At 39.0% G+C, this 26,816-nt stretch overlaps 1 protein-coding gene across 1 annotated transcript in view; it reads right to left on the bottom strand.

The window, feature by feature from the left end:
• Positions 1–8: 8 nt before the first annotated feature.
• Positions 9–26,816, bottom strand: part of RPAP2 (RNA polymerase II associated protein 2) — a 79,480-nt gene continuing 52,672 nt past the window's right edge. The window contains exons 12-13 of the mRNA XM_003784157.3: positions 3,976–4,125; positions 9–94 (exon numbers count right to left, since the gene is read on the bottom strand). Of these exons, the coding sequence (XP_003784205.1) occupies positions 3,984–4,125 (142 nt within the window). The 3' untranslated portion in view covers positions 9–94; positions 3,976–3,983. The remainder of the gene's footprint in view (positions 95–3,975; positions 4,126–26,816) is intronic.

Genomic DNA, 26,816 nt, shown 5'->3' on the forward strand with positions numbered 1-26,816 from the left:
TGGTTATCAGTTACCACCAGACAATCATGGTGGCTAGAATTCTAGAAAAGGTGAAGAGAAGTTCATTTTCTAGTCTTGTCTTCATGAAATATATCTGTGAAACAAAAAAGGATAGTGTCAATGAAAATATGTAATATTTTACCAGCTGTTGTAGACATTATGTTGTCTTTCCAATATACATTCCATTTCTTCCCCATTATGCAGCAATAGTGGTTTGGTGGAATAGACCCAGCTTATACACATGTTCAACGTGAGGGATCCACCTTGACTGATCTAGGTTAATTGAAAAATTCCTTCTGTTTCCCTCATCCCTGGGCAGAATGATTGGGTTAACTCACAGTACTGTGTAGCCAAGTAAACTAGTTCGGAGGGGTGCTCAATTGGTGTGAAGGCCAAGACCCTCACCAGAGGATAGAGTGGTATGCTGTATATAAACAGGTGCTCAGATCTGTAAACCTAGCATTTTGGGAGGCTGAGGCAGAAGGATTGCTTGAGGATGAGTTTGAGATAGCCTGAGCAACATAGCAAGACCTCATCTCTTCAAAAAAAAAAAAAAAAATTAGTGGGGCATGGTGGCTGTAAATCCTAGACACTTAGGAGGCTGAGGTGGGAGGATCACTTGAGCCTAGGAATGGGAGGCTCCAGTGAGCTATGATGATGCCATTGTACTCTAGCCTGGGTGACAGAAGACCTCGTCTTAAACAAAACAAAACATTCCTGAGAACTACTGAACAATTTTGTCTCTGGTAAACAGCTTCTAAGATGGTCCCCAATGGTTTCTGCCTCCTAGTATTCATGCCCTTATAATACAACTTTCTCACCCTCAATGTGGGCTGGACTAGTAACTAGTTTCTAACCTACAGAATACTGCAAAAATGATGGGATGTCACTTTTGAGCTAAGTTATAAAAAGACTGTGGCTTCCATCATGGGCATCCTCTGTCACTTGCTCACTCTGAGGGAAGCTACATGCCATGTTGGAAGGTACACCACAAAGAGGTCCAAGTGATGAAGAATTAAGGGAGGTCTCTAGATGCAGGTCATTGAGAAGAACTGAGGCCCAGGGTTCAACAGCCGAGAGGAACTAAATCTTGTCAACAACCACATGACCCCGCCTGAAAGATCTTCCAGTTGGGCCTTCAAGTGACAACACAGTCCTGGCACATAGCTTAACTGAAGCTTCACCAAAGACCCTGAGCCACAGCCAGAGGCCCTCAGTTCAGCTGCACCCAGACTCCTTACTTGCAGAAACTGTGAGATTAAAAAAAGTATTTTTAAGTTTTAAGCCACTGCTTTGGAGTAATTTATTAGTAGCAGAAGATAACTAATACACATAACAAAAGCTAGCTAGAGCTGGATTTTTTCCTATTATTTGCAAATGAAAGCTTATTAACATATACCAATCTTGAAACAGATACTAGATATTGAAATCTTTAGACTCAAATGAATTTACCATAGTTTGTCAAAATCATGCAAACAGAAAAAAACTCTACCTACTCACAACCATCTTAATTTCTCTTCCTTTCTTTTTTGAGATAGTCTCAGTCTGTCACCTGGGCTAGAGTGTGATGGCTTCAGCGTAGCTCACAGCAGCCTCAAACTCCTGGGCTTAAACAATCCTCCTGCTTCAGCCTCCCAAGTAGCTAAGATTAAAGATGAGAGACACCATGTGTGGCTAATATTTTACATTTTTAGTAGAGATGGGGTCTCACTTTGCTCAAGAGGGTCTCAAACTCTGAGCTCAAGCAATCCACCTGCTTTGGCCTCCCAGAGTACTACTAGGATTACAGGCATGAGCCACCGTACTTGGCTCATCTTCATTCCTCATATGGAAAATTATGTAGCGAGGCTACATTCATTCATAATCCCTTTTAATACTGACCAAGTTTTATATTTGATTACTTAAGCAAATCAACAATGTAAATAAATAATGACCATAGGGCAATTATTAAGTCTACTTTAAACACCTATCATTGAAAGTCCTTAAAACCACTTTAACACCATCTATTTACATCCAAGTTTAAAATACTCTAATGAAAATGATTTTAATTTTTATTTACTTATTTTAATTTTTTTAGAGAGAGGGATCTCTATGTCGCCTATGCTTAACTTTACTCCCAAGTGGCTGGGACTACAGGCATGCACCACTGTGCCCGGCTTAAAATTATTTTAAATTGGTATCTATTTGTTAAAGTAGGTCTAGAAGAATTTCTGGCTAGGCACCCTGTTTGCTCTCAATTTGTCTGAAAAAAGAAATCTTTTACTTATAAGGTGTCACAACCTGAAGAGTATGATTTTTTTTTTTTTTTTTTTGAGACAGAGTTTCACTCTGTCATCCTAGGCAGAATGTCATGGCATCATAGCTTACTCTTGGGCTCAGATGATTCTCTTGCCTCAGCCCCCTGAGGAGCTGGGACTACAGGTGCCCACCACAATGCCCAGCTATTTTTAGTATAGACAGGGTCTCACTTTGCTCAGGCTGGTCTCCCAAACTCCTGAGCTCAAGTAATCCACCTGTCTCAGCCTCCCAGAGTGCTAGGATTATAGGTGTGAGCCAATGAATCGGGCCTGAAGAGTATGATTAATTCAAGTCTCTGGACCTAACATTCAATAAAATAAAAACTCCAACTTCACCATATTCTTTAAGGGCCTTTGAATGTTATGCTTATACAGACCCAGCCTGAACTCATTCCCTAAGTCAAAGCCTTTGCTGGCGTCCTTCAGGTAGCAGGGTCACTTGAAAAGACCAGTGGGGTAAATGCAGAGGCAGGGACAATGCTATCCTGTTTTCTAGCAGGTTAAATAAAGGGATGCTATTCTTTCTTACCTGCCAAAAAAACTCTCTCAAAGATCATTCCTGTATATTTAAAGATTTGCTTAAAGATTGTTTTATATGAATTCAAATAATAAAAATAAATATTATATGAGAGACATCAAGTGTGCTTCTGTGAAGGAGGTGGGATTGGAGGCAGAGGTGAAGGAGTGATTTTCCTTTATCAGATATATCATCCTGTATTGCCTTTTATTTTACAACACATTTATATTGCTTTTATCATTTAAAAAGTAAAGTTAAGGGAAAAAAGAAAATGATGCCCTTTAAGAGTATCTCACTTGTAGTTTAGGATCCATTTCTTCCATCACACCATTAAATCAATACCTACCTGAAGCACTTATGACCATGTGACGTGAGAAGGGAGGAAGAGACCAAGAGTGACGAGTAAGGCCAGGCAAGGCGGGGAAGGCTCTGATGGGCAGTTCTGAAGGGGCAAGGACTTGGGACAATACGAGAAGGTCATGCATGTGGGAGCAGGGTTAGAATTCAACAAACCTGGGCTTGTAAATTTGCCTGTGTATCTGCTCATAAGACCACTAAGGTCTTGGCTGGGTAGGAGGGTTACTTCACTGAGGGCAGCAGGACCACTGCAGGAGCTGGGCTGGAGTAAACTGCTACTTCCTGGGAAGAAACTTATCAGATGGTACACACAGGATAGCCAGCTTGAGTCTGAGACTGATAATGGGGAGCTTCCTGGATCACAAGAAGCAGAGCTAAATATTACAGCCACAAAGGAGTTATAGCAGGTGTCCTCAAACTACGGCCCGCGGGCCACACACGACCTGCCTAGGACATTTATCCGGCCTGCTGGGTGTTTTTGCCGCTGCTGCCTGTCCTGCTTAGCAGCTGACTCATCCCGGGGCCCGCAGTCTGGCCTTCCAACGGTCTGAGGGCCAGTGAACTGGCCCTCTGTTTAAAAAGTTTGAGGACCCCTGAGTTATAGCAACAAGGACAGGGCACAAAGCAGGAAGAGCAGGCGAGAAGGGACTGAAGGAGCAGAGAGGTGAGGGACATCACATCCTTCCGGAGCAAGCTGAGCGGATCTTGAGGTCTATACTGGGTTTTTAATATTTCCAGTATGAAAAAAACAATCGACACAGGCAACAAATGATGAAAAAACTTCACAAAAACAATCCAACTCACCGGTTCCGTTAACAGCTGGTTCTAAATATGGTGGTTAAAGTTTCAAGGTCTTCATTTTTTAAATGTAATTCGTCCAGCAGGGTGGCTATAAACCGTGTAAACATCTCATTTTCCTGAGAATGCTTCGGAATGCCAAGAGTTGGGGTCAGTCTGAAACCACCAAAAATACTAAATGCATATCCATGAAATGATAAGGCTAAGGGACTCCCACCTTCGCCATGGCAGAGAGAATTTTATGTGGATAATAAAGTCTCTGATTTACCCAAACTCCCAGAGATAGAAGCTTTTACTAACAAAGGCAGATGAGAGGCCTCAGGAAAAGAGGCCAAACATTAAGTATAAAAGAAGCCTAAAAGCCTGAATGTGCAACACGCTCGTCATCAAGCTGCAAAAACAACTAACATTCTGAGCAGAAAATGAACTCTTTTTGAGTAAGGGAGGTTGTGAAGAGGAACTTAGAGCTGAGAATTGTCTTAAAAACTTAATCTATATTGGATGTTTGGATTATAACACCTGAAACACATCAGTCACCTGAAAAGATAATAAATAATGAATAAACAAACAAATAATGAATAATGAATAAATAAACCTTTTGGATGAAACCTTAACATTCCTATTTTTAAAACAATAAATAAATTATGTCTCACAGGGCACTTTATACCAACTTCAGAAGGAACAATGTTTTTTTCTGCATTAACCATTTCTGGTAAATATGCCTAAAGATTGAATGCATATAATGGAATCTTAAATAATAATTTTCCCTGAAATGTGATGAGTAAGCATGATTTTTAAAGTGAGTAATAGCTAATCTAACTATAAAAATGAAAGACCCTTACATTTCATAAATATGAGATCTGACGATTAAGTTCGCAAACTCATTCTAGAGTGCTGCATACGTCTTGCTGAATGTCACTACAGTCACCTTCAAAGTCCTCCCTTGGAAGCTGTGCACCGAGGCCAGCACCAAGTCCACCCTTGAAAGCAATTTTGGAACTCTTTTTCTGGAATGGCCATCAGAGCTGTCGTATTATCCTTGATGTCCTGAATATCATCAAAATGTCTTCCTTTCAATATTTCCTTCGTCTTTGGGTAAAGAATAAAGTCACTGGGGGCCAGATCAGGTGAGCAGGGAGGGTGTTCCAATACAGTTATTTGTTCACTGTCTAAAAACTCCCTCACAGACAGTGCGGCGTGAGCTGGTGCGCTGTCAAGACGTAAGAGCCACACCTTTCTCATGCCAAGATTTTCTGTTAAGGTTTTTGGGTTTTCCTGTCATGTTCACTTGGTCTGCTGTGCTTCTTATGGTCAGCTAACAGTTTTGATGCACAATTTGAGGAATTTTTATACTGTTTTTCTCAGTTCTGCTTGTTATTGGCTGCCCGGACCTCTTTTCATCAGTGATGCTCTCTCCTCTCAGAAAAATGTTTAATCCATTTGTACACTGTCTTCATGTCACTTTCTTCATGGCATTATCCTCCTAAACTTGGACTAATATGTCCCTGATTTCACTTCCACTCCTGCCAAATTTAACAAGAAATTTGTTTGTTCACTGCTTTAATTCAAGCTCCGACATTTTTACAATGGCATACAAACCCCACAACAATTATGAACACATGGACATGAACGCCAGGGATATGGAACCTCACCAAGTTGTCTGTACGGCGCTGCCAAGGGAAGCACACGGGGGCAAGTTTGCGATTGTCAGAACCTTATACACAACACAATTCTAACCCTACCTGTGCTGGGAATGCTTGTGTGATTTGGGGCAAGTTGAACCTCAAATTCTTACAGTCTACCTATAGAATGGGGCTAATAATACAAAATTCAAATGGAGAGCTCTTTTTATCGGTCATGATAGTGATTATAATAGCTGGTATTAAGTAACATTTACCATGTGCTGCCAATTAGTCCTTACTACATACTTGTTCCAAGCACGAATTATCTCCTTCACTTGTATAGTGATCCTAAGGGACGCAGGGATCACCTCCATTTTATGGACGAGGAAATAAAAGCACACAAATTAGAAGCATTTCCCCAAGGTCGTAAAGATAGTAAGTAGCAGGTCAGGGCTTTGAATCTAAACAATTTATCTCAAAATGCCCAGGCTCTCAGCCTATATGCTAGTTTTCATTCTTTATAGGCCGTAAGGCACTCTATTAATTTAATCTTTACTTGACTGTCCGAATGAATATGCAGAAGGAAGAGAATGACTTAAAGGTGCTTTAGAAAACCAGAGGACTATATATATAAAATGGCAAGTAGTTGGCAGGCAGAAGTACTGAAAGAAAAATCACACAAACTGCAGTGTCTGGTGGAGACAGGAATATCAGCTTGAGATTTCTGCAGCGAGTCATCAAGCAGCCAGGATTTCCTGACTGTTCCTAACACCTGATACTTAACGTAAGTGATATTACATAATTATACTCTTGAAAAGTTAGCCAGTGGGGCTTCCTTTCTTTATTCCCTCCTATTTCCCTTTCAGTTTTAACAGAAAAGACTTCTTCCCCAAACCCCAGTCCCTTGCAGAACATAAATGATTACAGAACTATATAATACAGCTGTCCCTCAGTATCCATGGGGATTGGTTCCAGGACCTGCCATGTATACCAAAATCCACAGATGCTCAAGTGTCTCATATAAAATGACACAGTATTTACATATAACCTATGCATATCTTCCCATACAATTATTTCTACATTACTATAATTTCTAATATTGGGTATAATTATATTACCTAATATAATGCAAGTGCACATTTTTTCCCCCTAAATACAGTAGAACCCTTGTAAGTTGACCACCAAAGGGAGTGTAACAAACTGGTCAACAGAGGTGGTCAACATAAGGAACTAGGCCTACTGACTTGCTACATACATTTGCTACATGTCTGGTCTATAAAAATTAGGTCAACTTAAGGAGATAGTCAACTATGGAGGTCTTAGTGTATTTTCAATCTGTGGTTGGTTAACTATATCAACTTTCTAAGAGTTATAATTTGACTTAAATTCTTTTTGGAACAAGGTGAGGTATAAATGAATAAATACTGCAATAGTTACTGTGCATCTTTAAGGATTAATAATCCAGTGAATTACTTTTGGAGAGTCATGTAAAAATTGTTTTGTTTTTAAAATTATCCCTCTAGAGAAACCAGACCTACGGATACAAAAAATGAAGATTTATTTTGACAAGTTACAGTCATAATAAATACTATGTCAAGGCTGGGCATGGAGGCTCATGCCTGTAATCCCAGCACTCTGGGAGACCGAGGTGGGTGGATTGCCTGAGCTCATGGGTTGGAGACCAGCCTGAGCTAGAGTGAGACCCCATCTCTAAAAACAAAAAATAGCCAGGTATTGTGGCGGGTGCCTGTACTCCTAACTACTTAGGAGACTGAGGCAAAAGAATTGCTTGAGCCCAAGAATTTGAGGTTGCTGTACATTATGATACCATGGCACTCTACCAGGAGTAACAAAGTGAGACTCTACTGTAATATGTTTTATTACTTAATGGCAACTGACTACCTGTTCACTCTTTCAGCCTGGCTGCTTATGGGGCACTTTCTAAATTTCTAGTTTATATTTGTAGCAAAAGGCTCCGTGCTTGCACAAATGAATGAGGGAAGATCATAACATTTTAGACCATTAAAGGTTTTGGTCAACTTTAAGAGCAGGTTGTAGCTATTGCCCAAAAATATTACTAAGAAACTGTTGGGATTCTTTTTAGGGCACATGCTGCTCTAATGACAGGTATCATGGGGTTAACAGGAGTTTGAGAACCTGATAGAAAGATCCAAGCATTGACCTGGGAGATAGGTCTCTATCTAGAGTCTGCTTTGTCAGCAATGACCATGGAAGAGGGCTTCGTAAACCACAAAGCACTGAACAACGCGGTCCCTATGTGTGTTCAAAACCAGGGCCAATGGCAAAAGAACAAAGGCACATTCCTGGAACTGTTCTTTTCATGGTCAGTAACGGTCTCCTCATTGCCACATCTGAGAGCCTCTCTGTGTTCTCCTCCCAGGTGACTCTGCGTAATGTATGTCCCTAATCACTTCCTCCCTTCCTGGAATTCTTCTCATTTAGGCTACTGTGGCACTCTTAAGTCACGGTTCTCCTCCTATCCTTGATTCTTTACAATCTCTTACTGGTTTCTCAATGTACTATAACAGACCCATGGACAAACTGTAGTCTGGTGAAGACAAAAGTATTTATGATCTGGCCCTTTACAAATGGTGTCATTATGCATCAGTTTTAATTCAAAATGAATAGTTTAGTCACTAATAAAATACTTTATACGCACACTTTGACAGCTCTGATGATTAGAGAAATTACAGTAGGAGATATGAAATCCAAAGAAACCATTTGGCTCTAAGATATTTAGAGTGTGGTCTCTGAAAGACCTCCTGCATACTGGAAGCAACTCAGGAGAAAGGATGGTCAGAAACCGAAAACATCTCAAAAGCTTCTACTTGGAAAGAGTACTTTCCCGGACTCACTCCCCTCCAACCATACTGGCCAACCCTGCCTCAACTGTACTGAGGTTTGCCTCCAGCTCGGGCCTGCCGGGGACACTCTCCCCTTGGATCTTTTCACGGGAGGCTCTTTCGTGCGATTCAGTTTTGTCAGTCACCTCTCCTATCTGAATCCATCTTCACTTTTGCCCTCTCTACCTCCTCCTTACTTCACTATTTCTCTCTCATCTTCACTAATGGCCCAATTCTGTTATTGTCTAATATTTGTTTGCTTGTCTACCTCTTTCCCCAAGAACGTGAGTGCCACAAGGGTAGTGACTCCATCTATTCTGTTTAACTGTATCCTTCGTGCCTGTCACACTGTAGATTACTAATTAAGAATTACTTGTTGAAGAACTAGTTTAAGAGGTCACTTATTTCTTGGGCTTACTGGAATGATTTTTCTCCTCCATAAAATTTTCCTCCTCTTCCTTCTGGAAGTATGTTCTTGACCCCCTCCTCAGCTAGCTCACACATCACCGCATCTTCCTCCAGAGTGTCTGAGAACACCGACAGCGAGGTGAGACGAGCTTTAAGTTCATCAGGTCGACCAAGCATTAAATCACTCGTTACTGCAGATCCCTTCCTCACTTCCATCTGTCCTGGAACTCAATGTGTTGAAGCCCTGAGAGTGAACGTGCGAGGTAACACGGAGCAGGCTCAGCTGGCAGCTTTAACTCATTTCCAGTCCTGCAGAGGAATGGAAGGAACCAACGGCTGGGTGTGGAGTGGCTGCTTGCTCCCTTCCTCAAGAGCAAAAGAACAAAAGAATTAAGCCTTATAGGTGAAATGTGAAAGGAAAGGGCATTCGTTTCATTCTAAATGATAGGAGATTTACTTGGCCAAAGGAAGAAGCAGTTTAGAATAACATAGGTCTGTCTTTTTAAAAAAATTATTTTTTAAATTGACGAATACAAATTGTATACTGTGCATGAACTATGTGGAATGACTATATCAAGCTAATTTATATCAATTTAATGATTATTTTTAAGTGATGAGAACACTTAAAATCTTGATTTTTGAGTGTACAATAGTTATTAACTGTAGTTACCACATTATACAATCGATCTCTTGAATGTATTTCTCCCATCCAACTGAAATTTGGTATCCTTTGAGCAACATGATACCCCTGATTCCTCTTCCCTCACCCCTAGATTTTGGCAACCACTATTCTACTTTCTACCTTTTTTTAGATGCCATGTATAAATGAGATCATGCAGCATGTTAACGCTGTACAGTACTCCACTGGCTACATATACACCATATTTGTCTTTCTGTGTCTGGCAGGTTTCACTTACTATGATGTATGTACTTCAGGTTTATCCATATTGTTGTGACAGGATTTCCTTCTTTTTAAAGGCTGTATAGAATTCCACTGTCTACATATACACCATATTTTCTTTATCCATTTAGCTGTTCATGGACACTTAAGCCGATTCCTTATCCTATTGTGAATTATGCTATAATGAAAATGGGAGTATAGATATCTTTTTAACATACTTATTTCATTTCCTTTGGAGATATATCCCCCGTCCCCCGCAACACATACACCACTCCACACACACCCCTAGTAGTGGGACAGCTGGATCATATGGTAGCTCTATTTTTAATTTTTTTGAGAAACTTCTAATACTGGTTTCCATGATAGCTATACTAATTTACATTCTTCCCAGCAATGTGCAAGGGTTCTCTTTTCTCCATCTGTAGGTCTTTATTTCTGTATAATTCTGGTTATCACTGTTCTTAACTGGGGTATAATTTTATCTTTTTAGGTAAATGGAGGTAGCCGAAAAATGAGGATTCTGTTTTTAGAATCTATACTCTCCTTCAGTCTCCTTCTATTAAGAATCAAATGATCTAAGACAAGAGACCTGAAACCCTTTCTTGATGTAGTGATTTGGTCTCTTTGCCCAAGACGACTAATAAACAACCTCCACGATCTCAAAGGACAGAGATTCTTTACCTCAATGTGTAGCACGCTGCCATGCCTGACATCATACATAATCTAAATGTCTCTTGCATAATTTTATTTCCTCCTTCATGGAACTTTTGTGGGCTTTTTTCCTCAGGGGGGAGGAGGAGAAACTCTTAAAGTTATTACTTCATATTCATAATCTTGAAAATGATTCCCAGTTAATTCCAAGTCCTTTTAATCCTTCCTCATAGATGCCATCTGCTGACACTATTTAGATTAGTATTCTTTCTTATATCCCTTTCTAGCTTTTCATTTTCCTAAAATGTAGTACCCTGGAATATAAATATTGTCCAAATTCATTACTTCAAAATGAAAAACACATGTCCCACCCCACAGAAATATATAAAATTTTTCACTTTTAAGTTAGCTTTGAAGTACAAATGCACAATCTTATCAAACACCCACACCTTCTCTTGACTCCCCAGGCTCCCCTTCCTCTTAATCCTTAACTGTGCTCTGTTAATTATGATAAGTTGATTATGTATCTGTTTAACCTTTTCACTGAAGAACAACCCTTACCCCATAATACACTGAAAGGGACCAAATCCTCTATTCCAATTCGGCAACTTCTAATAGTGAATCTCAAAGAAAACCATAATAACTGGGTCCAAAGAACTTCTTGTACTTAAATAAAAAGCAGTAATATACTACAACTGCTATCTAGAAATGTGTTTTATGAAATACCTTTAAAAGAATTAGCAAAGAGTGTGACTGGAGGTAAGTAAAAACAAAAGCTTCTTGTGTTTAAACTGATTTCCCTTAAGTGCTTTTAAGTGTGGGGAAGAAACCCTCTAAAGGTGACCGGACAGGATAGCGTAAATGCTGGAGAACATAATTTGAAAAAACTATGTAATAAAAACTTGCAATGTATAAATCACAACCAAGAGAGGAAACTTCTCATGAAAACGCCACTGATTCAAACCTCAATTCTGAAAAGACAGGCAGCCATCTATAACTACTTCTGTACCATATGGCGAGTGGCAGGACTACAAAAGCCAAAAGCCCAGTGTCAAACTGCATCTTATTGATAAGGCCTTTATTTAGTTGACTGCTGCACATATGCTACACATCAAAAGGAGAGAACGCGAGCCAGTTAGGACAGTACTCTCCGTTTGTTATGACTGAGCTATCAAACAACATCTGGTCAACAGGAATTATTATAGACAGTAAGAAAAGTTTCAAAGTTGGGGCATGACAACTGAAATGAGGGAAATTTTTAATTAAAACTTGGCATTTTTAATAAATCCTTATATCCATGGATTTAGAGCTATAAAAACTCCTGAGATTAAGCTTCTGAAGTTACCTATAATCGTCTAACTCACTAGTTTGTATCCTCTCAACACAGAAAACTAGAAAAAGGGTTAAAGTTGGGCATTATTGAGTGGAGCAAGTGGTGCTAAACTAGTGGAACTCTGTGTTATCCATCTCCAGTAGCACAGTGAAAGTCAGTAATGAACTTGGATTTTAAATGGCCTTCCCCATTCTGGTCTGGGTTGCCTTGCTCACTGCACTCACACTGACCCACTGGGAACTCCACGCTGCATTTCTTTACCATAAATCACAGCGCAATCTGAACGATCCTTTTCCCAGTAATCCTGGGTAACATGAGTGAAGATCACTTTAGGTACCTACCTGAAATGATATAGCACAGATATCCCCAAACCTACCCCTCAAAACTGAGCAGAAGAAATAACTCTCTTTTAGAGGGAGTTTCCTGAGTGCTCATAATTGATTTCCAGATTTGCAGAATCAAACTGGTAGGCTGTTGTAAAATGACAGTGAACAATACTCCTCATATTCGCCATAATCTTACGGGAAGGAAGAGCTGTGAGAATGTATCTATGAGTAAATGTCATCAGAAAGCAGGCTTCTCTATGGTTTGGGGTTAGAGGAAGGGACAGGAAGTGAAAAGCCACATACTTTTCTGTACCTATCAGATTTGAGAAATTACTGGGTTCATACAGAGTTCTGCTGCGGAAGGGAAACCTGTTCTGCTGATTGCCGTGCACAGAGGTGATGAAGATGCAGACTGCTAAAAGATACCACTGGACTTAAAATAATTTTTAAAAAAAAAAAAAATTCATTTTCCAGAGGTTAAGGCTGGGAAGGAGAAGAGGTATATTTCTGTTAACCAGAAATACCTTCCATGTTCATATGCCCAGACAGTGTGCTTATCACTCCACCAATTAAAACAGATGTCACCACACCTGACACTTTGGGGGGTTGGAATCAAACAAAACCAAAATGTGAGGCACTTTTATTAATAATGGCTTGGGTAGGTGAAAAATCTAAAAGGTGAGAATTAACTGCATAACCTTATTTATAAAGCCATACCACTTAATTTCCTCAAGTCCGGCTGGCTTCCTTTTGACAGCTGAAGGGATTTATCTAGGGTCATACTAGATACAAACAAGGTTAAATGGATACCTTTATTACAAAGGGATCTTGCCCGTCTGCTCATCTAGCAAAGGAGTCAAGCCACTCCCTCCTTCCTGCATGGCAGTAAAGAGTATCATCTTACCCATATTTTGTCTTCTGAAAAATGGGTTGGATTTTCCCTTCCCTTCAAGAGCAAGTGCTAAATGATGAAGGATTAAACCAAGATACCTCTGTATGCAAAACCATAGAGTCAAAATGGAAACAAAGAAGAGCTGTGACCAGTAACACAAAGGGTCAAAATGTATCTATTTTCAGGAATTCCAGGACTACTCACACAACCCCAGGCATTTTACAAAACACCTCTTTCAGATATTGAAAAAAATATTACGGTTTAGGAATTTTAGCTGGGCACAGTGGCTCACACCTGAAATCCCAGCATTTTAGGAGACTGAAGTGGGATTCTCACTTCAGGCCAGGAGTTTAAGACTAGTATAGGGAACATAAAGAGACCAGTCTCTGCTAAAAATTTAAAAATTAGCCAAGTATAGTGGTAGGCACCTGCAGTCCTAGCTGCTTAGGAGGTTGACGCAAGAAGACTGCTTTGTAGAGCCCAGGAGTTCAAGGCTGTAGTAAGCTAGGATCATATCATTATGCTCCAGCCTGGGTGACAAAGTGAGACCTTCTTTAAAAAGGGAGGGGGCAGAATTTTATCTGTATATTCAGAGCTCCTTAGCATTACATATATACAATTTCATATATATATATTTTTTATTTTATTTTTAGACAGAGTCTTGTTCTGTTACCCAGGCTAGAATGCCATGGCATCATCATAGATCATAGTAACCTTAAATCTTGAGCTCAAAAGATCCTCTTGACTCAGCCTCCTGAGTAGCTGGGACTACAGACAAGAGTTACCATGCCTGGGTAATTTTTCTGCTTTTAGTAGGGACAGGGTCTTGCTCTTGTTCTTTTCAGGTTGGTCTTGAACTCCTACCTCAGCCTCCTAGAGTGCTAGATCACAGGTGTGAGTCCCTGTGCCCAGCCATAATTTCATACTTAACATTAACTCTTTCTCCACCATGCTTGTTGCATACGGGCAGAGGCAGAAGCAGCCGCAACCCTGTCTCTGAAAACATCTGTCTCATTTGTGGCCCCTGGTTTCCTCTCCAAAGCAACACGACAGTCACCTGGGCATAGGGAAACAATCTGTCACCCAGTCTAAGAGCTTCTCCTTTTCCGTAAAACAATGTGATCTGGGCCATGTGCAAAGTTAACCACTTCATGGTACTTTCCTAGGCTGCTGCTGTTGTACAATTTTAACTGAGAGGGAAACAAATGTCAAGAGGTCAGAGCAGAGTTTAAAATTAAGACACTCTGAAATGGGTGGCTGGAGACTTTCTAAAATGGAGCAAATGAGCTTTTCGTGAAGAAAGCCAGTTCTTTCCCAGTTATTCCTCCTGAGGCAAGAGGCCAACCACTGAGTCAAACATAAGAATATATAGTGATTTCCAAGTTCGTAAAAAAAAAATTTTATGCTACTAACTTGTTGGCCTTCAGCCTTTCTGTGAAGTTTCAGCAAGTGTCAACTGTATGGTGAGGCTCAAGTGACTTTCTTAAGGTCATGTAAGTCAGTAGAAGATGAGCAAATAACCCCAAAAGTCTACACTTCTAACCACTAGACCACACACATTCACATGTCTGATTCATTTTAAAACTGAGTACATCTTATGATTTTCAAAGGCCTATTTGTATGTGCTCTTCAAATAATTTTTGAAATCTGTCATTATAAAATAAAACATGCTGATGAAAACCGACAATTCTATGGCTTCTAATTCATTCTTTCTCTGTGATAGTCAAGAAGGACCTTCTAGCACCATTAACTAACAGAAACTTTACGTATTTATTTACTTGTTTATTTTCTTGAGACAGAGTCTAACTCTGTGGCCTTGGGTAGAGTGCTGTCTTGGGCTCAAGTGATCCTCTTGCCTCAGTCTCCTAAGTAGCTGGGACTACAGGTGCTGGCCAGTATGTCTGGTTAATAGAGACAAAGTCTCGCTCTTGCTCAGGCTGGTCTCAGACTTCTGAGCTCAGGTGATCTACCCACCTCAGCCTCCAGAGTGCTAGGATAGGCATGAGTTAACACAACTTGGTCCTAATAGAGACTTTAGAAGAAAGCTAAGTACCTCTAACCAATCAAATCCTGGAAGACATAGCTAAGTCAATGATTTTATTTTTCTTAAAAAAATTATTTATATATTTTAATAGACAAAGACTTGCTGTGTTGTCCAGGCTAGAACTCACAGGCTCAAGTGATTCTCCTGCCTCAACTTCCTGAGTAGCTACAACTACAGGTGTGCCCCACCACATCTGGCTATTAAAAAAATGCATAACAGTAGAACCCTCATAGCTGATCATCTCCCTATGTTGAACACCTCCAAATTTTTATAGACTGGACATGTACCATATGTACCTATCTATCTAGTAGACCTAGTTCTTTATGTTGACCAGTTAGTCTCTTGGGTGATCAACTTGCAGAGGTTCTACTGTATTTTTTTTTTTATAGGGATGGGGGGGTCTCACTATGTTTCCCAGGCTAGTCTCAAATTCCCGGCTTTAAGCAATTCTCTTGCCTTGGTCTCCCAAAGTGCTGAGATTCAGAGTTAAACTTTATTACAGCTGGAAGAAGGATAGACTAGTGAGTGAAGAGGCACATGGCAAGGAGGCCTGTTTGGGAAGGTTATTAAGGAAGGCCTGAAGTGGGTTAGTAGCAGAGGGGAGTGGAGAAGAACAACGGAAGTTACAAAGACAGAACTAAAAGGACTTAGCAATTGATACGGGAGATAAAGAACCAGAGAAACACAATTATGGGCAGTCAGAAAGATGGAAACATCACTAAAAGAAAACAGGGAACACTGGAAAGGCAAGATAAGCTCAACCTCAAAGTGGAGAGTTTGACATCCCTGAGGACTATCCAGATGGAGGTGCCCAGCAAAACATAGAAATTGTGGTCTACAACCTAGGAGAGATGTCAGAGCTGAAGATACAATGTGGGGGTGGGGATGAGGGACACAAGAACCATCTGATTGGGATTGATCAACTTCCTCCCTAGGGTAACTCTATTATCCTTTGCTAATTACATTTGTCCTGATTTTTTAAAGTAATTTCTCAATCAGTTTTGAATCACTTGCACCTTGTCTTACCTAGCTTCTCTATCCTGAAGGTCAACACCACTACACATCCATGATCTCTAGCCTCATCTAGACACTTAATGTCACTTACCAATTTTCTCTTGCCCTTTTCTGGATCCCTTCAATGACTACTCTGTTACGATTGTCCTGAATACCACAGGGCTTATGGGCACTGATGCCTGTACAGTTGAAAATCCACATATAACTAGAAACAAATTAAAAATTTTTTTTTAGAGATGAGATCTCACTACAATTAGCAGGCTGGTTTTGAATTCCTCCTGGCCTCAAGCAATCTTTCCATCTCAGCCTCTCAAGTAGTTGGGACTACAGCTGATAGCCACCATGCCCAGTTTCACATATAACCAAACTTAACTAGTCTACTGTTGACTGGAAGCTTTCCAGATAACAAAAAACCAATTAATATATGCTATGTATACTATAGATTTTGCAAACTGTATTCTAACAATAAAGTAAGCTAGAGAAGTGAAAATGTTATTAAAATTATAAGAGAAAACGTATTTACTGCTTAAGTGGAACTGGACCATCATAAAGGTCTTCATCTTTGTCATCTTCACACATTGAATAGGCTCAGGAGGTGGAAGAGGTTAGTCTCGCTGTCTTGGGGGTGGCAGAGGAAGAAAATCTGCACGTAAATAAGTGAACCTGCATTGTTCAAACCTATGTTGTACTAGGGTCAACTGCAGGTTACACAACCACAACCTCTTTACTCTTAGAACACAACCTCACACTCTATTTCATTGGAAAATGAAGCTGTCAGGCATGGTTTAAAAGTCTCTCCTTTATAGACTTATCTGTAGCCACTGTTTTCCGTTTCTTTTCTCCCTGTCTCAGGAGACGCAGTGTAATTCTCTCCTGCGGGAGCGACTCCATCTGCTCGTGCTCATGATCCTGCCTCCTTGCGCCTCCTGAGATCCTGTTTCCTCCTGTCTACCCACCCTCACCTTACCCTCACCTTCAGATTATTTTTCTTCACTGGGTCCTTCCCCATGGCCCACAAGCATGCTTAAGTCTCTCTTTATCCAGAACAAACTGTTACTGTTAAATTTCTTTCTAATCATCAACTTTCTGGAAAGTTCTACATTCTACATTCACTGACTCCACTTCCTTAACTTGAGATAAAGGTGTTCACATACTATTTCAAATTATAAAGTGTTTTCATTTTCGTTTTTGTGTCAAACGTGCATTTTTTTCCCTGTGGACAGAATCTATAACTACTCCTACTTTCAATGTGTAATCATATTATCTCAATGTGTAATCCTCTTAACTGCAGAGGATTAGTGGCATTTAATTTGTAGGTTTGGGAGTTTGATTTCGGAGCATATCGAAGTTGCAGAAATGTTAGTGTTTTATGTGAACATTCTTCTCTGCACTGAATCCAGAGGAATACTAGTCATAAATTGGCAATCAGCTTATTCTCATGAAACATTTTTGCAGTGCAGCTGATTTCTCACTCACTGAAACGAAAAACTTCTGGGTGATGAAAAACATAATGTGGGGCCTAAAAAACCCACTGGAAAGAAAATCAGTAAATAAGCAAAACTCAAATAGTCTAGGAGATTCAATTACCATAGAGTGATTTCACCAGAACAGAAATTGCAGGTGTACAAGCAATTTGGAGCAGTTTTCCAAGTGCTTCTGCTGTACTAGAATTGTCAGTATTTTTTGTTTGTTTTATTTGCTGAGACAGAGTCTTATTCTGTCAGTACAGTGCAGTGGCATCATCAGAGCTCACTGCAACCTCCAGCTCCTGGGCTCAAGTTATCCTCCTGCCTCAGCCTCCCAAGTAGCCGGGACTATAGGCATGTGCCAGCACACCTGGTCAGTTTTTCTATTTTTTTGTAGAGATGGGGTCTCACTCTTGTTCAGGGAGGTCTCAAACCCCTGAGCTCAAGCAATCCTCCTACCTAAGTCTCCCAGAGAGCTAGGGTCGCAGGCGTGAGCCATCAGGCCAGTTGTAATTTTCAGTTTCAAGTCGTGTATATTTGATATGCTCCTGTCTTTTAAGGTAGAGTATCCCTGAGCTGTACTATAATGGCAAATAGCCAACTCCCAGACTCATTCAAAATAGAGAGCCTGACAACAGTGAGAAGCAGGAAAATCCCAGGCTTTCTTTTACCCTTTGGCTTTCATAATCTACTTTAAAATTCTGCAAAAATATTTCAGCATGGAGTAAAATGGAAGCATTTGAATTTTGCTACCAAGAACCACATGACTTTACCATTAAGTAGAATCATCAAAGTGAGATAAAAAAGTTGAAGGCAGGAAGAATATTTAAAAGGTGTCAAGTCTCTTTAATACCCAATCTACACAGAAGTGTTAAATACAACAGAGAAAAAAACATACTAGGCAATCAGGGTCTTGGATTTAACAAGCACTATTAAAACACCTGGGAATAGTAATTTTTCTCCTAATAACTTTCATTCAAGTTTGTCAGACTATTTAATAAAATACATTCAGTGAAACTAGTTAAGGGAAGAGTTTGCCTCTTGAGTAAAAAATTTCCATTAGAACCCATTAATATTTGATAAATGCTTCCAATTCAATGAACAAATGTCGACATGTAAAACATTTACAGAATTCTCCAGAATTGTGTCTGTGATGCATCAGATAAATAACTAAAAGATTCAGTGCCGTATCTACCTACATGGTAATTGTCCTACGACCAATTCCCCTATTTTATCAGTCCATACAGGATAAAACTGTAAGCCCATGGAAGATAAGAGAAAGGCAATATTTGGAATACAGTTTTGATTCAAACAAACATTTTTAAGATACTGATTTTATAACTAATGAATTAAAAGATAAATTTACATTGTTACTTTTATTCAAGACTTTATAAAAATTCTATTTATAAAAAAGCAATGCTAGATTTGGTTAAAAGTAGCAATTCTTTTAAGGCTAAACAGTCACATCTATATCAGAGTACACCTCCCCTGGAAAATATGAATCATCATAGAACTCTTGTTTCTATAATGAAAGTCCTTCCTTTCATTCATAATAGAAGCAACTCTTTTTGTTTTTTCACATGCAGTGCAATTTTTAATCAATGCTACCAAATCTATGCAAAGCCCAAAATATCAGCAATAAGTTTTTCCCATCCACTCATTTGTTTTATCAAACAAATATTCACTGAATGCTTACAAAGTACTAGACTGAGGGTTTAGCACTAGAGAGACAAAAAGTACTACAGTGTATTGACACATGGAGATTATGCTTTGGTAAGAAAACAGTTTCAAATTCACCTCACTTACCAGATAGACATCTTTCTGGTTTAGCACTATTTTTTAATTTTTGAGAAAGAGTCTCACTTTTTCACCCTGGGTAGAGTGTCATGGCATCATAGCTCACAACCACCTCAAATTGTTGGGCTCAAGCAATCCTCTTGCCTCAGCCTCCCAAGTATCTGGGACTACAGGTGCCTACCACAACACCCAGCTAGTCTTGTTCTTGCTCGGGCTGTTGTCAAACTCTTGACAACTGATCCACCTGCCTTGGCCTCCCAGAGTGCTAGGATTACAGGTGTGAGCCACCTCACCTGGCCAAGTGTATTTGTTGTTTTGATTTTATTTATTTGTTTTTTATTTTACTTTAGTGATAAGATCTTGCTTTGTTCCCCAGGCTAGGGTGCAGTGGCACAGTCAGAGGTTACATAATCTTGAACTCCTAGGCTTAAGTGATTCCCCCCTCACCTTGTTTATTTATTTATTAAATTATAAACACATAGATCATGTATACATTAATGCATTTATGGGGTACAATGTGCTGATTTCATATAGAATTAGGAATGCTTACATCACACTGGTTAATATATACCTCATCTTGTTTACTTAATTATTGTGTTAAGACATTTATACTCTACACTTAATAGATCCGACATGTACCCCTGCATTATGCACTATAGGTGTGATCCCACCATTCACCCTTCCTTGATTAGATCTCCTCCCTCTTCCATCTTGGGGCATACTTGTGATCTATTCTTCCTGTGAAAGTGTAAGTGATTGTAAATTGGTTTCATAATAGCACTGAGCACATGGGATATTTTTCTTCCATTCTTTAGATACTTTACTAAGTAGGGTATGTTCCAGCTCCAACCATGTAAACATACAAGAGGCAAAGTCTCCATCTTTTTTAAGGCTGCATAATATTCCATGGCATACGTATACCACAATTTGTTAATCCATTCATGAGTTGATGGGCACTTGGGCTTCTTCCATGACTTGGCTATTATGAATTGAGCTGCAATGAATAATCTGGTGCAAATATCTCTGTTATAAAGTGATTTTTGGTCTTTTGGATATACACCTAGTAGGGGAATTGCAGGATCAAACAGCAGGTCTACTTTTAGATCCCTGAGTATTCTCCATACTTCTTTCCAAAAGGGACGTATTGGCTTGCACGCCCACTAGCGGTGTAGAAGTGTTCCCTTTTCTCCACACCCATGCCAACATCTGTAGTTTGGGGATTTTGTTATGTGACCCACTCTTACTGGATTTAGATGATATCTCAAAGTGGTTTTGATTTGCATTTCTCTGATGATTAAAGATGACAAGCATTTTTTTTCATGTGTCTGTAGACCATTAGCCTATCTTCTTCACAGAAGCTTCTGTTCAAGTTCCTTGCTTGCCCACAATGAAATGGGATTACTTGTTCTTTTCTTATTAGTAAGTTTGAGTTCTCTGTGGGTTCTGATTATCAAAGCTTTGTCAGAAACATAACCTGCAAATATCCTCTTCCATTCTGAGGGTCGTCTGCTTGCTTTACTTACTGTGTTCTTGGCTGTGCAGAAGCTTTTTAGTTTGATCAGATTCCAGTAATATATTTTTGGTGTTGCTTCAATTGCCTGGGGGGTCCTCCTCATAAAGTATTCTCCCAGGCCAATTTCTTCAAGTGTTTCTCCTGCACTTTCTCCAAGAATCTTTATAGTTTCATGTCTTAAGTTTAAATCTTTTATCCAGTGAGAGTCAATTTTTGTTAATGGTGAAAGGTGTGGGTCCAGTTTTAGTCTTCTACAAGTCGCTAGGCAATTCTCCCAGCACCATTTGTTAAATAGGGACTCTGTCTCCCAATTTATATTTTTGATGGGCTTATCAAAGATCAAATGATGATAAGTGTCTGGGTTCATCTCTTGGTTCTCAATTCTGTTCCATACATCTACCTCTCTATTTTTGTGCCAATACCATGCTGTTTTGATCACTATAGATTTATAATATAGTTTGAAGTCTGGTAGCATGATTCCTCCTGATTTGTTTTTATTTTTGAGTAACATCTTGGCTATTTGAGGTTTTTTCTGGTTCCATATAAAACAAAGTACTATTTTTTCCAGATCTTTAAAGTATGATGCTTTAAAGTATGGTGCTTTGATTGTATTAAATTTATAAGGCTATGTTAACCAGTTTGAGGAAAATATTTCAAATTGTATATAAAACCAGCACCATTGTACCCCATGATTACATTAATGTACACAGCTATGATTTAATTTAAAAAACTGTAAGTTGCCTTGGGTAATATGGACATTTTAACAACATTGATTCTTCCCAGCTATGAACATGGTATGTTTTTCCATTTGTTAACATCTTCAGCTATTTCTTTTCTCAGAGTTTTATAATTCTCTTTATAGAGATCTTTCACATCCTTTGTTAGGTAAATTCCCAAATATTTGATCTTCTTTGGCACAACTCTAAAGGGAATAGAGTCCTTGATTGTTTTTTCGGCTTGACTATTATTGGTATCTCCCCCCTCACCTTGGCCTCCCAAAGCACTGGGATTAGAAGCATGAGTGACCATGCCTGGCCTAAATTTTAAAGATGACTAAGCACTTATATGCAGGAGGGAAGGAATCAACAAAGCAAGAGGTAGTAGCTTCCTAAGTAATCTCATTCATTTATTCACACATTCACAGCCATATATTTATTGTGAATTTATGATGTTCTATGCACAATGCTAAATGCTAGATATGTAATGGTGAGTAAAATCAGAACCAGCACCCAGAAATCTTTAAGTCCAGCAAGGGAGGCAGATCTTAATCAAGGAATCATATAAAATTGAAAGCAGGGTAAGTACTAGGGAAGAAAAGCATAGTGTTGAGATGGCCCATTTACAGAGCTACTTAATCTAGTAGAGAAGTAAGGGGAAAGTGTCTTGAGAAGGAAATACTTCCCCAAGTTCTGAAAGATGAAGGGGAATAAACCAGAGTAAGAAAGGAGGGAAGAATATTCTGGACCTGTGTCCTTTGGTTTGAGAAAGTAAGATGAGAGTATAAAAGAAAAGAGGGTCAGAGTGGCAGGAATGAGGACAATAAGGTAGAGTGGTACAAGATGGGGCTTGGGAAGAAAGAAGGTGCTTGACCATGCAGGGTTGTACAGGCCACAGTGAGATGTTTTTCTTTAATAAGAATTAGATAGAAGCCTTTGAAAGGGTGGCCCAAGATGGAAGACGGATCAGGTTTGACCCCAGATCTCTGCAAGACTCATCTTCTTAAAGCATATGCTATTATTCTGCTCAAAACTGATTAAGTTTACTTGCCATGAAACCTCTACAACAGACGGAACGTCTTTCTAGTTATCTTGCACTCTTGACTACATCTTTTTGCTTTGTTCTATGCTATAGATAGATACTTAATATTCTCATCTGTTCTACTTAAAATCCTTTCTGTCTTCTCATCACCTTTTTATGATGCTCTTAAGATCTTTACTTCTTTTTTGATCCTCATAATTGAGATCTTTTACTTCTTTGAACCCAAATAATAGTTTGTTCTTCTTTTTTGGCAGTTAGCACATTCAACTTTTTAATGTATTTACTTATACCCATATTAACATCCTCCTTTCCACAATCTCCAGTAGGCTGTAAAGTCTTTGAGGGCAGGAAATTTGTTTACTCTCTGTAGTCTCTATAGGGTCTAAGACATATTCTTACCCATGGCACTACTCAAAAACATTTGTTGAATATTTTTTGAGACCGACTCCTAAGTATTTGGAAAATTTTCCATTACTGTACAGATGGCTGCTTCTACACTGATTTATGATTATGATGCTATAGGAAAGCAGGAGTCTAATCTTTTCTGATCTACACAGGCTCTGCTTATGCTGGCTTTTGTGGCATGCTATAAAAGAGAAAAACAGTACAAAAAAATTCTTTAGAAGAAAAATCAGGACTGCAATACATGTACCTATTGGTCCTTTAGCTGACAATCAGATGAAGTAACTCAAATTACTTTAGAGCACCTAGTTCAAAGAAGCTGTATCAGTGAACCCTTGGGAGCTTTTCATTAATGAGAAGAAAAGTAGAGTAAAAAAGGAAAATGTTATGCTAGAGCTATTAAAAAATTCCTTAAATGTGATTTGAACAAAGAATCAAAGATTCATATAAAACAACTCTACCCTTTCCTATTCGTTGATGTGACTTATTCCCAGGATATAAGAATTAGAAGAAGAAAAAGGCCCATAGTTGTAGTGAGAATTCCCTAAGCAAAATGGAGTTTAAAAACAAATTTTAACATTTAAGATAATCAACTTACACATTTTATTTTGCTCTGCACCACCTTTAGTATAACGCTGAGGTACTAAACTACTCCACTGTTTTCTGTTGCATTTAGGAAAGTTCCTTATCTCTGATATGAAGAGCAATAAAAATTGAGTATCCCTTATCTGAAATGCATGAGAAGAGAAGTGTTTTGGATTGTGGAATATCTGCGTTGAACATCCCTAATCCAAAAATCCAAAATCTGAGATGCTCCAATGAGTGTTTCCTTTAAGTATAATGTCAGTGATCAAAAATTTTGGATGCATTTTGGATATCAGACTGAAGATATGCAGCTTATATTGTGTCAAATAACATTTGTGGTACAAAGAGTGATGGGTGTTCCTCCTAGTTACTTAAATGAATACTCTGTAATCTTTCCACGAAAAGAGTGACCAGCCATATCATTCGAATGTGTTCTTTGCCAAGCTTCATGACTAAGAGACCTAACAAAGTCCAAGGATCTCTACTTGCACAATTAAATTGTCTCCTTTCCTATACACACTCATATTAATATTATCTCTTTCTATAGCCTTTGATATATTGCATTAATAGTTTCTTACCTTTTTTTAAATTAAATTTTGTGTTTTATTCTTATTTATTTATTTTTTGAGTCTCACACTCTGTCACCCTGTATAGAGTGTCGTGGTGTCATAGCTCATAGCAACCTCAAACTCCTGGGCTCAAGTGATCCTCTTACCTCAGCCTCCCAAGTAGCTGGTACCCACTACCACGCTCAGCTAATTTTTCTGTCTTTGGTAGAGATGGGGTGTCACTTTGCTCAGGCTGGTCTTGAACTCCTGAGTTCAAGCACTCCTCTTGCCTTTGCCTCCCCAGAATGCAAGAATTATAGGTGTGAACCACTGTGCTCAGCCTAGTTTCTTACTTTTGACACCTCGTAGTTGAATTCCCACTGCCGAGTTGATTTAACCTGGACTTAGTCCAATCCCCCACACTGCCTACAGAAAAAGAACACCCAAGAAGGTTAAGTAACTTGTGTAAAATTAGGATATAATGCTGAATGAGACTGAGTTTGGGGCTTCAAGAGACGCTTTCTTGTACAATAAAAGGTGATATGTGGGGTAAGTGAATTACGTTTAAAGAAAAGAATGTTAAATACAAATGAATTACATAAATTAAAACTGCATTTCATTTTATCTCAGGCACAAAGACAAAGTTCCAAATTAAAAAAAAACAAGAGGCATGTGAGGCTAGTACTATTAAGAACTTCTTCGAGAAACAAAGAAAGTAGAGAAGAAAAATATGTTATGAAGAGTCTGTCATTATGGACTTTACAGTTCAGAACTATTATCTAGAAAACTGAGATTAAAAACTTTGATCATAAAAGACTATGACAGCCAAATAAAATAAAATGTTTTTCTTATAACAGATGGCTTATGTCCTGATACTGTTTGCATTTAATGCTTTAGGATTACCTATTAATAAGGAAGCAGGGATGCTTTCCACTGATATTTCTAATTCTAAAGAAACAAGTTCTTTGTAAGTCACTTTGTAGTGAGCTATTAGACATAGGTTTGTTTAAAGGGCTGGGTTGCAGTGACTTAGAACTTTATGTCTAAATCCTGTTTGTGACACATCTGCAGACCAGCTTTGTAGATGAGTGGTAGAAAAGCTTTTCTTCATCTTTGTTGCTATGCAACAATTCTCTGAGAATAGTGGCTCCAGGTTTTTTTTCTAATGCCCTAAGATTAAAATGGAATCAACCGTGGAGTCAATGCATTGACTGTCACATGCTTATGGTGCAGAACCGTAAGGCTGGACTAACAGTGCCTGGAGCCTTCTGCTTCCCAGCTCTCAGGGAGCTCAGGTAGGATGTGAAGATGGCCCTGGTAGACGGAGGGCCTGGATGCTGAAATCCAGGCTGTGACTGGTAAAGGCCAATTGCTGCTAACTGTTGTCATCACCACTACTCTTCTGCTTGGAATAGAAAAAGGGAAAGCACATTGTTTTGCCTAGGACACTTGGTGACTTTCAGTATGGATTATGGTCCAAAGTGGGGGACTCTCAGCCACTTATGAATTAAAAGAAGGCTAAAATTATAAAACTGCCAAAGATATAGAAAGTAGGCTTTAATTCAAAATCTAAACAAATATTACTTTTCTACAAAGTATGTGAATTCCTAACAGCTCTGCTGGCCAAGGGTAAAGCTATTTCAATTTTAAAATACTATGTTTTTTATATAAACTCTCAGCAGTAAGTATGGGGGGTATATAGAAATAACCTAATTATTAATTTTCAGTAAAAAGTTAAATACTTAAACCTCATGATGACAAAGGTGGTGGGATAGTAAACATTGGAAGATAAACAAATCCAAGATTTATTCAAGGAAAATAACCAATCAAAAGGAATATTACGAATGCTGAGGAATCCAAAAGAAATACCAATAGGTACTATTCAGACATTTAATTTACACGATCTCAAACTCAACACTGTGACCATTTTGTTTTGCTTTGTTTTTGGACTTATTTTACATGTGGTGAATCACTTTCACTGATCTTCTAACCTGGTCTCAAAGAGCCAGAACTAAATTTGGAATCTTAAGAGAAAGGCACGGGAATACTTCTAAGAACCAGTTCATTTCTAAGGAACTACCTCTTTGTTTTTCATAGTGTGCTCACAAATTTTTCCGAGAAAATTAGTGATGTGGAGGCTTTAAAAAAACAGCCTACTGAGGCAAAAAGCCTTAGTCACATCTTTCCATTCATGCCTGGTGGCCCCAGGGAAATGACTTTCCAGAGTACCTATCTGTATGACGGTTACCTAAAGTGGCTGCCCATGTCCAGTGATGGCTTTTGTTTAGTGATCATGGTCAAGTTGAGCTTGCTGAAATACCATTTCCCAGGGCTTACATGCTACTCCCTGAACGACAGGAATACTCAAAGCTTTTAGAGGGAATAAACTATTGCATGGTCTCTGCCTAGGAAGCAGGCCACAGTTCACTGGAAACAGCCAGTTCAGATAAATAAAATGAAATCAGACATTTTTGGAGATGGTCTTGAAAGCTTTCCATTAGAGAACATCAAGGGCACAGAACTAGGAAAGCATGTATCCATGTTAGGTGACCATAAGTCACTTTACCCAATATCCTGCCTGAGTAATACATAGTAAGTATTCATCTCCTTCACTGAATAACCAAATAATTCCCACAGAATACTATACACATCTCTCTCCTTTACCACCCACTAAGACATCTGACTCCTAAGCCACAGTTAACCACAGACCGTCAGAAAACAAA

This window comes from Otolemur garnettii, unplaced genomic scaffold, assembly GCF_000181295.1.
Source record: "Otolemur garnettii isolate 467f Iridium unplaced genomic scaffold, OtoGar3 scaffold00010, whole genome shotgun sequence".
Lineage (NCBI taxonomy): Eukaryota > Metazoa > Chordata > Mammalia > Primates > Galagidae > Otolemur > Otolemur garnettii.